The sequence below is a fragment of the Nematolebias whitei genome, chromosome 22, assembly GCF_014905685.2.
Source record: "Nematolebias whitei isolate Nwh7 chromosome 22, NemWhi1, whole genome shotgun sequence".
NCBI lineage: Eukaryota > Metazoa > Chordata > Actinopteri > Cyprinodontiformes > Rivulidae > Nematolebias > Nematolebias whitei.
Genome location: NC_056519.1, coordinates 13,804,355 through 13,820,352, shown reverse-complemented (window position 1 = coordinate 13,820,352; position 15,998 = coordinate 13,804,355). Strand labels below are relative to the sequence as shown.

The following is a 15,998-nucleotide window of genomic DNA, read 5'->3' as shown; positions in this document are numbered from 1 at the left end:
CAGGATCACACCATTGGTTGGTTCTCCATCTCTCAGATCGGAGGCAATGAATTCAACATAACGGTACTTCTTCCAGTTATCCGTTATGTTCCTGTTTTTAGTATTTCACATTGTTTTATAATGTAGCTGTTTCGTTTCATTTTTTAAATATAATTTCTTCCATTTACTTTTCATTTTATATGCTTTTTATATGTTTGTCTACTGTTGTCGTCATTCTTTGTTAAAAACAGGTCTCTCTGGTAAATGAGACCTTGAGGCTAAATGAGACTAGCTTGTATAAATAAAAGTTGAATTGAATTACTTTAAGGCTCTTTTTGTCTCAGGGGTATTGTAAATCAAAAAAAAAACTTCACAAGAGTGTATGTCTAAAGTACTTTGGAATCTAATACCTCTCAATGTGAACATGAAGTAATGTGGAGTATGGATTGGATCAGATCGGGGGGATCAGTGTGCAGCCTGAAGCTGCAACTGCATCTGTTCTGACGTGAAACGGAGAAGCAGATCTTGTTTTGTGTTTTCCTTACAATCGTGCTAAAAGAAAAATACTTGGCCTGAGAGCACAAACACTAGAGAGTATGTACTTCCAGTGCCACAAAAATATCAACTTTATGGGTGACTAAAACCGAGTGTGGATGTGTAAAAACAAGACGTGATGCACAATTAGAGCACGTTGGAAACACTCAGATCACTCACCTTTAGGGCCTGAGAGCGGTTTGCCAGCAGTTTTTCTATGTTCCCAGCAGCAGTTGCCACCAGATGTTTTGCATTGTTCGACTCAACACTGAAGTGGGTTTTGTGTTTATGGTATATCTTGGAGGGAAAAAAAGGCATCAGCATTAACATAAGGCTTTAAATGAAGCTGACAGAGGTTTGATATAAGCCAAAAGATGAGCAAAAAATTTAAACAACTCATTTCTCCTTATTTCAAGCTGATTGATTCTTAACAAAATTCAAGCACTAACAAATTGCACAAGATCTTTGTTTAAAATTCTGCCATTAAATATGTGGAGTCAAGACTGTCTGTTAGCAAAAAATCCCATAAATACTTGGATGGATTTTGACAACAATTTCTAGAAATAACTACTGGATTTCTCTCTATATATAAACAATTAACTTTTGAAGCAAATCTAATTTAAAATGGCTGCCACAGAAAAATGGCTATAAATCAATCAATTTTAAAGATATTGCATTAATATTCAATGTGTTATAGTTTAAAGTTGTCATATTAAGTCAGAGTCAGAGTCAGAGTTTCTTTATTGTCATTCGCACCTCATGTGGTACATGTGGTGGAACGAAATTATGTACACAGGGTCCCAGTTACATCCAACAATAAAATGTATAAGAAAAAGAAATATTAAATATTCCAACTTTAAACTCGTTGCTCTTTGCTTAAAACTTCAGCATTAAATGCGTTAACCCATGTTTGTTAGTAAAATATCTCATTAAACCCCTAATGGATTTGAGAGAAACCTTCAGAAAGAAATCATTGGCGGTTTTCTAAATTTAAACCAAACTACAACTACATTTCTCAACACAAGATTATTATAGTCTAAAGATATGCATTCTTTCAAGGCATGTGAGGCCTTTCATTTAATTTTAAAACTTGAATTCCAGCTTGAATACAAAAATTAAAATAAATCATCCATTTCTTATTAGATTATTTAATTTTTTTAGGTAGTTTTGACTTTGAGTCCATTTCACAGCTAAACGTAAAGTTAAGAAGGTTACTTTTCACTTGAGCTCCTCTTCCTCTCCTCGTACCTTCCTACACATCTGATTAAACTGCACTGTCAGCTTATGTAACACGGACGGCCCGCTCTGCTACAGAATATGTTCCAGCAACAGGAATAAGAAACACAAACGTCATGCAGCCAATTATTTAGCAGCCTCCAGGGATGTTAGAGTCGGACATTCAAACTCTCAGAGCTGAGGCACATCCATTTGTCTTCATGTTCCTGCAGTCTGACGGTTTGCTTTAGTCATATTAAACAAGTAACGAGTCAATTTTAGATTTGCATCTTGTTTCATACAAACAGTTTTTTTTTTAATCTGCCTGTTTCACTTTAATAAACTTATCATTGTGGAAGTGTGTGAATAAAAGACCTAAACTCATATTCTGTTCAAATACTAAATAGTTGCTTTAAAGTCGGTTGACTCTCAGAGGCTTTTCTAAAGCCATATGCATTCTGACCATCATAGATCTATAAAGCTTAATGCACTTTGTCAAATGTGAGCTTGGATGCAAGTGTTTGTGTGCACGCTTGAGCCATCACGGTTAAATTGTGAAGCAGATTTTAATCAGAGTGTGTACATTTTGCCTGCAGAATGAAATGATGCAGCACTATGTCTAATTAAAAACAGCCCATATATATACAGACTGTTGATGTTAGAGCTAAAGCTGTGCAAAAAGAAACTAGTGCAGGAAATCACTCACACTTGTGAATACTCAGTTTGTCTAATAGATTTGGAATGATGTGCAAACGGTGTCCGTGTTTTTAGTTTTTGATTCGTTTACTGATTTGCTCCAAATAGGTTTTTGCCTGACAGCTAAAATATATTTTAATGAACAAACGTTGCATAAACATGTTAGTGAAGAAGTACTGATCTAAATAATTCTGTTTGTATGAACACATTCATCACATCTTTTCAAAGTACAGATGCTGAATTTATTGTTGTGAACTGAAATCATAATTTTAACTAAGGAGTAAATTTATTCAAAATACTTCTGATGTGTTGCCAAGAATAGAAAATTTGTTTTAATTCCTTAAAAACAGAATATTTTATGTTTAAACTTTTTTCCTGCAAATAACCTGTCAAAAATTAATGAAAGTCAAGCATTCCTTTGCATATCACCATTCATTCTAGCGTTATAAACTAAGAATATCTTGCGTAGAGAAATGACTAATTTAGAATTAATTCTAAAGTTTGACCAAAACAACACGAGTATGTTTTTAAATGACCCTCAGCTACTACCTCATCAAATGCTAGATCAATATCTGTAAAACAGACTGAAAAATAGCCATTTTTGTGTTAATTGTATTTTGATCTAGACCATTTTAATTGCCAACTCTACTGCTAAGTAGCTGCAGTAGCTCTAGAATGTAATTAGTTGTACCAAAACATAATTTCCTGAAAGTTTCATTAGAATCTATCCGTTGGTTTATGAAACATTTTGGTAACAGACACACGCACACAAAAAATATTGTCTGGCATTGCTGTCAGTAGTGGGCGAATATAGACAAAATAAATAAATATGAAGTGTTTGCTTTAAATTTAACACAGTTTGCTGTAAACCCAGGAATGCACTTACCTGTTTTAGATTCTGCAGGCCACTGGCTGAGTCTGTTATTGTGATCAAATCCTTCTGAATCTGGTTCACCCACCCTTTAATTCTGCAAAATGAACAGACACAATAAAAACCAATCATTCCTCAGCCATTAAAGCTTGTGTTTGTCCCATTATAGCTCATCCAGAGATATATATTTTTTATTTGATTGCTAAACAACACCAACTTGCTAAAACTTCTGGGACAGGAAGCGTGAAATATTAATGTTTAGCCAAGTGAATACTGTACATTGCTCACATTCACATTAGCAAGCATTAAAGCCAGAGCTATTTACGGTTGTTAGCTGGAGAGCGCCGTGTCCTCGGGGTCAAGATGCTGGTTAATGTGTTTTGTCATCAGTTAAAAACACAGAAAGAGGAAAAAAAGACACATGGAAGGGTTTAGATTTTGTTTTGTGCAACTACTAAACATACAGGTGCTGGTCATGAAATTAGAATATCATGAAAAAGTTCATTTATTTCAGTAATTCCATTCAAAATCTGAAACTTGTATATTATATTCATTCATTACACACAGACTGATGTATTTCAAATGTTTATTTCTTTTAATGTTGATTATAACTGACAACGAATGAAAACCCCAAATTCAGTATCTCAGGAAATTTGAATATTGTGAATAGGTTCAATATTGAAGACACCTGGTGCCACACTCTAATCAGCTAATTAACTCAGAACACTTGCAAAGACCTTTAAATGGTCTCTCAGTCTAGTTCTGTAGGCTACACAATCATGGGGAAGACTGCTGACTTGACGGTTGTCCAAAAGACGACCATTGACACCTTGCACAAGGAGGGCAACATTGCTAAAGATGCTGGCTGTTCACAGAGCTCTGTGTCCAAGCACATTACCAGAGAGGCGAAGGGAAGGAAAAGATGTGGTAGAAAAAAGTGTATAAGCAATAGAGATAACTGCACCCTGGAGAGGATGATGAAACAAAACCCATTCCAAAACGTGGGGAGATTCACAAAGAGTGGAATGCAGCTGGAGTCAGTGCTTCAAGAACCACCACACACAGACATATGCAAGACATGGGTTTCAGCTGTCACATTCCTTATGTCAAGCCACTCTTGAACAAGAGACAGCGTCAGAAATGTCTCGCCTGAGCTAAAGACAAGAAGGACTGGACTGCTGCTGAGTGGTCCAAAGTTATTTTCTCTGATGAAAATAAAATTTGCATTTCCTTTGGAAATCAAGGTCCCAGAGTCTGGAGGACGAGAGGAGGGGCACGGAATCCATGTTGCTTGTTTCCACAATCAGTGACAGTTTGGGGTGCCATGTCATCTTCTGGGGTTGGTCCACTGTGTTTTCTGAGGTCCAAGGTCAACACAGCCATCTACCAGGAAGTTTTAGAGCACTTCATGCTTCCTGCTGCTGACCAACTTTATGGAGATGCAGATTTCATTTTCCAACAAGACTTGGCACCTGCACACAGTGCCAAAGCTACCAGTACCTGTTTTAAGGGCCATGGTATCCCTGTTCTTAATTGGCCAGCAAACTTGCCTGACCTTAACCCCATAGAAAATCTACAGAGTATTGTGAAAAGGAGGATGCGATGCACCAGACCCAACTATTCAGAAGAGCTGAGGCCACTATCAGAGCAACCTAGGCTCTAATCACACCTGAGCAGTGACACAGACAGATCAACTCCATGCCACGCCGCATTGATGCAGTAATCCATGCAAAGGAGCCCCAACTAAGTACTGATGCTGTACATGCTCGTACTCTTCATGTTCATACTTTTCAGTAGGCCAACATTTTTAAAAATCCTTTTGTATTGGTCTTCAGTAATATTCTAATTTTCTGAGATACTAAATTTGGGGTTTTCAATCAGTTGTCAGTTATAATCATCAACAATAAAGGAAATAAACATTTGTAATACATCAGTCTGTGTGTAATGAATGAATATACAAGTTTCACTTTATTAATGGCATTACTGAAATAATAAACTTTTTTATGATATAATACATCAGTATTATATTTTAAATTTTGGCTCAACTAGAGTATTGTTGGACCTAAACAAACATCTGCACCCAGGATCAGATCCAAACAGCTGGACACAAGAAATAAGAAAGAATGAAAACACTAAAGACACAACCAGATCGATTCACTTTTGAAGTGTTACACCTATCACTGTGCACTGTTTACATGTTGAAGCCACACATTGTGGACACCATCTGTGAGCTGAATGATGTCATTAACCCTTAAACAAACAAAAATAAGTCTTTATTTGGTTAAATCTACAGATTATGCATGTTGTAAAAACTATAATGTGCTCTAAATAAGTATGTTTTTGTAATGCAACTGGGGTGGTTTTAAAGATGGTTTATAAAACATTTCACAGCAAGTCTAACATGAGGTTTGGTTGTGTAAGTGTACAAGTGCTTGTTTAATGATATTAAGTTTCACAGTTTTTACTTTTTCATCCCAAACTGCACACAAAAGAATATGATTTTACCACTTCATATCTCTAACGTGTTCTAATATCAAAGTCAAAGAGTCAGAGTCAGTCATCCATCCATCCATCTATCCATCCATTATCTTTACCCGTTTATTCCATTTTGGGTCACGGGGGTCGCTGGTGCCCATGTCCAGCAATCACTGTGTGAGGGGCGGGGTACACCCTGGACGGGTCGCAAGTCCATCACAGGGCCACATAGAGACAAACGAGACAAACAACCATTCACTCTCTCACTCACACCTAGGGACAATTTAGAGTTATCAATCAGCCTTACATGCATGTTTTTGGACTGTGGGAGGAAACCGGAGTACCCGGAGAAAACCCACGCATGCACAGAGAGAACATGCAAACTCCACCCAGAGAGGCCCCTGGACCGGGGTTTGAACCAGGGACCTGCTCGCTGAGAGGCAGCAGCTCTACCAGTTGCGCCACCGTGCTGCCCAGAGTCAGTCAGAGTTTCTTTATTATCATTCGCACCTCATGTGGTACATGTGGTGGAGCGAAATTATGTACACTGGGTCCCAGTTACATCCAACAATAAAATGTGTAGTGAACCAGATAACCTCAAATCTACCAGATGGACAGAGACTGTTATTTTCATTGATCTGAATAAGTCTGAACCATCTGATGACTTTCTTTCTTGAATTAATCAAGCAGAAAAGACAATTCTTTATAATCATTACTGTCTTACAAATGTTTTGATAATCAAATTGTGTTAGTTCACTCAATGCTTTACAGGTTGAAAAGAACTACTAATTTTTATTTTACATAAACAGTAAGTAATGATTTTTGTTCCTCATTCAAAGCAGAAATCACCTGAATATGCCTTTCTTGATTTTTCTGTCTGAAATGAGCAAGCTGTCGTAAGTATGTGAAAGGTTGGTCTTCGGTCAACTAAAATGTTTACTGAAGAAGAAATGTCATGTTTAAACTTTTTCAGAAGATTACTAAGAGTAGACTCCAAAAAGTCTGCTGCTTCTGCAATAATCTTTTCTGTATGTTAAACAAGTTTCATTCTCTGACCTCGACTGTTGATAAACACCTTACGTCAAAAACCACTCCTCTTTCTGGTCCTTCCACGAATCAGAAAGCTCTAAATTGAACAGGAAGTCGACCCAAATAAAATGTGGCAACTCCCCAGTTCAAGTTGGATTGAGAGTTCTGAGAGATGTTGGATTGAGAGCTGACAACAGGTCCGATAGTCCAACAGAATGAGCAGATTGAGAGTGCAGCAGGTTCTGAAAGTTTCAGAGCAATGAAGAATCCAGAGGTTTTGGGATTATAATTCTGTTTTGAACTAACCACGCACGACTCTTCGAGGATTTTAGCTGTTTTCAACGGAGACGCTGATATCAGTTGAAAAGGATTCCTACTGAGCTGATCTATCATCAACCAGGTAACGGCCTCTTCTTCGACTAAAGTGTACCGTGGACAGGCTGGAGATCTGACGGAGCGTGCAACTTCTGGTCAAACAGATTAAATTCCCTCACACATTTCCTCTGTAAGATAAATCTCAATTTACTCTTAAACTCACCTCTCTCTCATAAAACAGTACAGATATTTTTAGAAATGTCTGAAGCAAAGTCCTCAAATCACCGCCGAGTGATTTGAAGTTCATTTTCTGTGAAACTGTCTGTTATTATTTTCATATTTTGCCAAATTAATGTAAATGTTTGATGTTAAACTTTGATTTTGAAAATAAATGATTCCATTCATTTGATGGGTCAAAGATAAATAACGTCTCTCGTTCACATTTCTGTTAAATTCAATGCACGGCATTTACAGTCAGAAAAATGAAGAACTCGTGAATATTGTATGCATATATAATTCATATATTTGTCATACAACAAGTGACACGTACCTCACGTGTATCACTACAAATGTAAAAGAAAAACAATGATAATATCCAAGATATTAACTATGAAAAACATCAACTAAATATACACTAAGCACCAATAACATAAAAACATCACGTCGAACATCAGCACAAACCTGAACACGAGTCCGTGTAAGCAGATGAGCACACATGAACACATCAACATTGAAACAGATCAGCAGCAACATGATGTGATTTTTCCACAGTGATTATTCTGTGTGTATTTATGTATATAGATGAATTACACATGACTAAACTGGACTTTAATCATAATAATATTTTAGCCTAAAAACACTAAACTAGTCTTTTTATAGTTGCAGTAATGAGTTGAAATTGGACTGAAAATTTGTTAAAATCAGTCACTGCCAAATAGGGAGACCTAGATAATGTCAAAGTTTAATTGCACTTACAAACAGTAAATTTCAGTAAACACACTGCCTTTTCACAGAAAACAATCTGATGTTGTTTCAGTATGATGTGTTCACTATATTGCCTGATTAACATTTGTCAGCCATTAATTTGGTCACAAACCCCATAACAGGTCATCAACTTTTGTCAAAAATTGAAGTATTGGTTGTAACTTTTACATTTTAGGCCTTTAAGTTTTTCATTCAATCGTCTTCCATCCTCTCAAACAAAAGCTGATGGACACACCTTTCAAATAGACACCGTTTTAAATGAGAGCAAATTAAACAATGCTCAGTCAGGTCATCTAGATGGTTTCTTTTTTTTTTTTTTTTTTTTGCGAGACATTTCGTCCTTCATCCAAAGGACTTCTTCAGTCTGAGGAGACACCAAACAAACTGATTCCCACAAACAGCATACTCTATAGTGGGGAAAAAAGTTTGTTTGGTGGCTCCTCAAACTGAAGAAGTCCTTTGGATCAAGGACAAAATGTCTCAACAACAACAAAAAAAGAAACGGTCTAGATGGGCTGACCGAACATTGTTGGATTTTTACCTGGATTATTGAGCATGAACTTTGGTGAGTGCATATTAGTTTTTACAAACTTTAAGGATTTTTATAAAGTGATGACTTAATTATTCCACAGCAAAATCAATCCCCACAGGTAAACCGATATATTGATAATCCTCCTATCAGCTGCAGCTATTGAAGTAAATTTACAGTGATTTTATTCTCCCAAAAGTTGCCATTTCACCATATTTTCCTTCCTATAGTATTTAACAATTACTCTTCATACAGCCATTCAGATGTTTTAACACAACAACACAGCATATGTTTACAGATCTTTAAAAAGTACAGTGTAAAATGAGAACTAGAAATGTGAGGCACTGCAGCCAAGTATATTTAGTCCTCTGAGGGACAGCTGCTAGTAGCTGAGAGCAGATATATGATGAAGCTACAGTCAGCGCGTTGCCTTAACTTCTGCAGCACAGTCACAAAGTCACATACTGTAAACCCACCCTAACCACAGCCTAAAGTTTAATGGAAAACAGAAACTTCCTGTGGTTTCCTCAACAAGCTGTAGGTGGGTTTAGATTTCAGAGTTCACGTCAGCATGAATGGAGCTCCACAGTTAAGATAAGGTTCACCAAGCTGCGTGGTGCATATTGAGTTTAATATGCAGGTAAAATTTCCAGTGAGTCCAGCTGCCTTTAAGCAAGAAAAGTGGAGCATAACAACAGGTGTCTGATGGGAAAACCAAGAACTATGCAACACATGAAGAGAAGAGCTTTAATTATTTATCCACTTTGAACAAGTGATCACTTCTCATTTATAGAATTCCTTAAAAATGACCAAAATTTAATTATATTTATGAGCCATATCAACATTGAAAAAGGCTTTTTGGCTATTGGCTGCCCTGACATTGAAATCTTTTCAAACAATCTTGAAATCGGTTTGTGGACTTACAGTCCATTATACTGACACATGACTGTGGACTGTACAGTAATATCACTGTACTCACGTGGTTGGGTAAAAGTTAATGACAAAAATTAATGTCAGACTGGCGCCGCCATTTTGCAGCTTTCTTTCAATAATTCTACACTGTATCACCAGTCCAAATGAACTACATTACCCACAAGGCAACAGTGCACTTCCCAGAATTCAACAGTGCTTCCAGCCATGTGCTTTCTGCCAAAATGGAAGGAAAGTTTTGATCTGATCTGAACCCGACTAAAACGTCGGTTCTTATTCATCGTGACTTCAGCGCTTTGTGGCTGCAGAGAGCCGATCAGAACCCGACCAGGACCCGACCAGGACCCAACCAGGACGACTTCCAGCCACATCGGTCAATCTGAGTGCTGTTTGCCAGCCCAGAGTAGCCTCTTGTGTGGGGAGATGTTGTATGGAGGTCCGGTGTTTTCTCCGAAGCACACCAGGACTTTTTTTTCATCAGATTCCTCTGAATCACTGTATTTTTCACAGTATAAGTCACAGTTTTTTTGCAAAAATTAGCATGCCTGCGACTTATACTGTGAAGTGACGTATTTATGTTTTTTCTCTCCATATTTATAACCCAATTTTTGGCTGAGAGCTGACAATTTCATTCATTCTGAAATGGAAAATATTGAACACTACCATTTTCAGACACTAGAGGGCTCTCAACTAATATGGCAAGCCAAGTGTCTCATTAATAAGTAAAAGTGGCTATTAATGAAGCACTTGACTTGCCATACAAAGCCACCTTCATCTTGCTCCTTAAGTCCTGGAGCAAACGTTCAATCAGCTGCATTTCGCCGTGCCACCCAGGTGAAAAGCAGCTGATTTGAACGTCAAAGTGCATTTATTAAGGAAGCGTTCTACTGAGACGCATCTTTGATATAATCTAGAGGAGACAAATAATTGTTTTTAAGTGTTAATCTTGTTAAATTCTCATTAAAGTCTTCCTGTATAGGCTCCCACAGCTGGGAACATGACCAAGGCGGGTGAGTCCCCATATAAAATTTTGCAGTACTGTACATATACTTATGTTTTATTAAAATGACGTAGGTTTAAGAGTTTAGAACATGGCAAGAGTGGGAAGTGTTTATAAAACCTTATATATATATATATATATATATATATATATATATATATATATATATATATATATATATATATATATACTAAAATGAATATAACGTCGCTACTTCGCAGAATTTCCCTTACTGTGGCCGGGTTCGGAACTGAACCCCCGCAATGAATGAGGGACTACTGTAATCAATGATTGCGCACCTTCACTGACGATGATTCTTTTAAAACAGCAACTTGAATAAATCTGTACATGCTCGTGTTATAAAGGTCAGGTGTATGTTGGAGTCTTTGCTCACAGACTTTTTTCTTTTCGTCACACAGAGCAGAGTCATCTACAAAACAAGTCAGTGTGAAAGTGGGAACAACTCATTCATGAGTGCTACTTATTTTACAGACTAAAACAAACGATTTTATAGCAGGAATGACCCATTAACTATGGTCACGATGACTAATGATTTACATACTACAGCCACAAGTTTAGAGCTTATTCACTGCCAATTTATTTTTAGAGCAATAAGTGACCATAATTAGATAAGAAAACAAAAAATATGTATAACCTTTTATTTGATACAATTCTGTTTTAGGGTCATTGTGTACTAAATGACAGCGTTACCACAGACAAACAAACAACAGCCGGTGACAACTTGTGAAAAACTTTGTAAAGTCTATGTCCTTGGTAGTAGTTCTACAATGTTTTGAATCCTAATTTAGATGTAAAAGTCTGTTTTATCTTTGGTTTTACGGTTGTATTAGGGTGCAACAACAGAGAGCATTGTCACAACAATTTATTTTAGTTTAGTTTTCTGGTCAGACTGCAAATGCACACACAAATAATTCCTTGTTATCCAGTCCAAGAGTTAGCTGTCAAATTAAGAAAAAAAAATCAAGTGAATCAACTTATTTTGTTGAAAAGTCCCAAAATATAAAGGGTTAATGTCAGAGTATACCTTCCTATGCAGGATTTCCTCAAACTAGCTACTTGTTGCATGTTCAGGTTTTATGTGTTTTGGCTGCTCATTGAACTACTTTATTACTACATCCCATAGTTTTTCTAAAACCTTAACCTCTTTGTAGCCAAATCTCTTAGATCTGCACAAGCCGTCTTCTTATGAGATGACCACAATCGATTTGATTTTTTATTCAAAGTCATACATTTGACTTGTTCTGAAAACTGGTGAATAAACAAAAGAATTTGAGGAATTTTCCACAATAATTTATGTGGATTTTCAGTGTCTGTGCCCACGGCTAATTAATGGTTTGTTGGCACCATCTGCTTCCAGGAAGGTGTGTCTAACATTGAACTATATTTCCATAATCAATGAACATTAACAACATTTAGTTGGAGAGCCAAACAGCACAGCATTGCTGTGGGCACAGTTTGCATAGAAGCCAATAAAAAGTTGAGCAAAAGAACTTGAAGCCACACTTCCAGCAAACAAGCCGCCATCAAACCCTCCAATGACACTGAACTAAACTAAATGTAGCATTTAATTAAGTATTTTGTTTATGTCCAACTTGTCTATCCAAGTCCATGTGAAAAACTAAATTGAATTAATTTTTTTTAAAGCAAGCGATAACTTTCTGTTGCTGCTGGACAATATATAAATACCATTTACAATAAATTAGTTCAAACTACTCTCTTTACAAATACCCCAGATGGTACATGCTTGTATACTTTGAAAAAAGTCCAATGTAAAATATTTAAAAGGCAAAAACATTTTAGGTACTTTAGGCCATTTTACTGTTTTAAATGTGAATGCTTTGGTCACTGAACATAATATAAACATTTATTTTATTTACTTTATATAGGTTAACTCACTGAAACACAATAGTCTTATTTGCACATTCATTTACAATGAAATTTGGAGTTTTGTAACTGAAAACAACCCTCGTAGGTAAAAATCCAGCTTTTTTAAATCCACATTTCTATGCAAGTTTATGGGAAGCGTATTAGTCATTTTTGCATGAAAAGACTCAAACACAGTTATTATCCACAAACTGTCAGATCACTAAACTCTCAATAAATAACACTGAACAACTGACAATAACACGGCACCAAGCCACATCTGTGACAACTAATATGTTTGATGCTGCTGCACTATGTGGCTGTATCATGTATGTCACTACCTCACCATCATAGTTGAATCTCAATGTTTCTCACTACCTGTTAATAACCTGTCACACAACCTGTGTAGTTTATGTTAATGTGCAATGTGCATTTTAGCTTATATTACTACCTTGAAATATTTATTCATATGAACTCATACTACTTGCACCATTATATTCTACCATGTTGTTTACTATTTCTCTTTAGGACCTTGTAAATATTATACTGTATTTACTTTTTCACTTTTTGGTACTTTATTTTGTACCCTTATTGCATGCTTTAGTATTTCTTGTTTTATTTTTCTTTGTTTGTTTATTTGTTGTTGTTTTTAGCGAGTCAAATTGGTTCTTCTCATCCTGAACATTTCATTATACTGTTAACCTTGTGTTAATCTGCATATGACAAATAAACACAACTTGAACTTGAACCAGTGCTTTTTTCCAGCAGTGGCTGTGTGAAAGACGCGATACACCTGGACAGGTTGTAACTCCATTAAAGAGAAACAGAGACAACCATTTACACACTCTCTCACCCACAATTTAGAGTAATCAAATAAACTAACCTGCATGTTTTTGGTCTATAAGAGGAAATGGAAGTGAACAGAGAGAAAGAAAATAAAAGTCATGCACAAGAAGAATATGCATCAGCCAGGATGTGAACCTGTGAGCCGACAGCTCTAACCACTACACCCCCTTTCAGCCCACACAGCATGACAACTTGGTTTGTATAGCACTCAAACTACGGCCTTGTCCATACAAACCGTTTTCCAAAATTATTATTTTTTATACTGTCATTTCTAAAATTGTTTTTATTTCTATTTTTCTATCCTGATATTTTTAAGGGGTTCTAAAACCAACCAAGACTTTTATCATTTCAATGTACTTTATGTTAGTATCAACACATTTTCATCAAGTCAACCCATTGCGTTAGATGAAAGTGTAGAACAAGCTTACATTAGCAGAAGAAAGAAGAAAGAACACATCTACCCATTGAGGCTGAAAGAAGCAGAAATGAGCACAAAAAAGTGGAAATTATCTGAAAAATGCTGAAATTAGAAAAAACAGCTGAAAAGTAGTTAAAAAGCAGAAAGAAGCTTAAATTACCAGAAGGAAGTGGAGAGAGCACATTTTAGCTAAACTAAGCTGAAAAAGTTGAAATGAGTGCAAAAAACGTGGAATCAGTTGAAAAAGCTAAATGAGCATAAAACAGCTCAATAGTAGCTAAAATAGCAGAAAATGCTGATGCATGCAAAAATGATCTGAAAGGAACATAAAGCTGAAATCAGCAGAAAGAAGTTAGAAGAAGCACAAAAATGTTGTAGTTAGCAGAAAGAATAAGAAAGGAGCAGAACACAGCTGAAATTAGCTGAAAGTAGCTGAAAAGAAGTTTAAATTTGCACAAGGAAGCTGAAAGGAGCTGAACCAGAACAAAATGTGAAAGAAACAGTAAAATGTTGTGAACAGATCTAAAGATTTGAAGGATGTAAAATGAGCTCAACTCAATTTCTATGAGACAAAATGTGGCAGAAAAGGCTAAATATTTCAAAAAGCTAAAGTTGCACCAATACCAAAAGTCACAGCACTCTTCTGTTGAACGAGCGGAACATTTTGACATATGATTTGTTGAAATAGCACAAAAATTGTGAAACGAGAAAAATGCCAAAAAATGTGTAGAAGAAAAATGGATCACAATAGTGCTTGATAAGACCTGCATCATTTCTGCGTGGAGTTTATGATGGTGAAATATCTGGAACAGAACAGATCAACTCAGGCTCACCAGCTCCAGAGAGCTGGAGACACACTTGGTTGGAGTTTAGACAAACGGCTCGTATGACATGAGGGTCAAACTCAAAATGGATGACATTAAAGTTTCATTTGGTTCTTTCCACGTCCTCAGCTCAAACAACTGACCACTGAGGTAAACTGTGTGATAAACTTAGCTGAACACCACATTTTTGTGAAAAGCACGTCATATATTTTGAGTGATCCTTTCTGTTAAACGAGCAGATTTGTTGAATGTAGTTTGTCTAAATTTTTTGTTCAGTCCTTCTACAATCTGAATGCACTGCAAGGATGAGGCTTAGCTACTACCACACCAAGTCCAAACTCGGTCTGTGGCTGATCTCTGCTTCAGCACCACTTTATGACCCTGTTACACCAGCTGTCGTGTGTGAGTCCACGCCTGTCAGAGTCCGTCAGTAACCAGAGTGCTGGGTCTCTCAGGGGTAGTTGGGGGTTTTCAAGGGTCAAAAGGTCACCAGAACAGGTGCAACTTTTTGAAGAAGCCACAAGGTAATACAAAGTACTGTACATGTTTAATTGAAAGTCCAATATATTTGGAGTCTGTTCAGTCAGTCTGTTTGCAGCCAACCCAATTCAAATGCAATATCCAAGTAATCTTAGAAAAATGCAAAGACGGCATTCATTCACTCAGTTTTACAGATATTCGGCTACAGTTTGATAGATCATAAATTGAGCCTTGTATGACATCAGGATGTCTGATTACACTGGAAGAAAGCCCTAAAGGATGCTGTCCCAGCCCTGCTCCACAGACAGATTTAGGAAGTCATTTGTCCCTCTGGCCACCAGATTGTCCATCTCGTCCCCGTACAGTAAAAATAGAAACGTAAATCTGCAGCACCCCAGACACTTTGACATGTGTCAAACTTTTTTAACAAATAAAAAACTTAAAAGGCGTGCAATATTACTCGGCCCCCTTGCGTTAATACTTTGTAGCGCCGCCTTTTGCTGCAGTTCCAGCTGCAAGTCTCTTGGTGTATGTTTCTATCAGTTTTGAACATGGAGAGACTGAAATTCTTGCCCATTCTTTCCTGCAAAACAGCTCGAGCTCAGTGAGGTTGGATGGAGAGCGTTTGTGAACAGCCGTCTTCAGCTCTTTCCACAGAATCTCGATTGGATTCAGGTCTGGACTTTGACTTGGCTATTCCAACACCTGGATACGTTTATTTGTGAACCATTCCATTGTAGATTTGGCTTTATGTTTTGGATCATTGTCTTGTTGGAAGATTAATCTCCGTCCCAGTCTCAGGTCTCTTGCAGACCCAAACAGGTTTTCTTCCAGAATGGTCCTGTATTTGGCCCCATCCATCTTCCCATCAATTCTGACCATCTTCCCTGTCCCTGCTGACAAAAAGCAGGCCCAAACCATGATGCTGCCACCACCATGTTTGACTGTGGGGATGGTGTGTTCAGGGTGATGAGCTGTGTTGCTTTTAC

The 15,998-nt window shown here is 37.0% G+C and overlaps 1 protein-coding gene across 1 annotated transcript in view; it reads right to left on the bottom strand.

The window, feature by feature from the left end:
* Window positions 1–15,998, bottom strand: part of cacna2d1a (calcium channel, voltage-dependent, alpha 2/delta subunit 1a) — a gene marked incomplete in the record, with an annotated part of 124,783 nt that overhangs the window by 100,389 nt on the left and 8,396 nt on the right. The window contains 2 exon segments of the mRNA XM_037696172.1: window positions 694–810; window positions 3,311–3,392. Of these exon segments, the coding sequence (XP_037552100.1) occupies window positions 694–810; window positions 3,311–3,392 (199 nt within the window).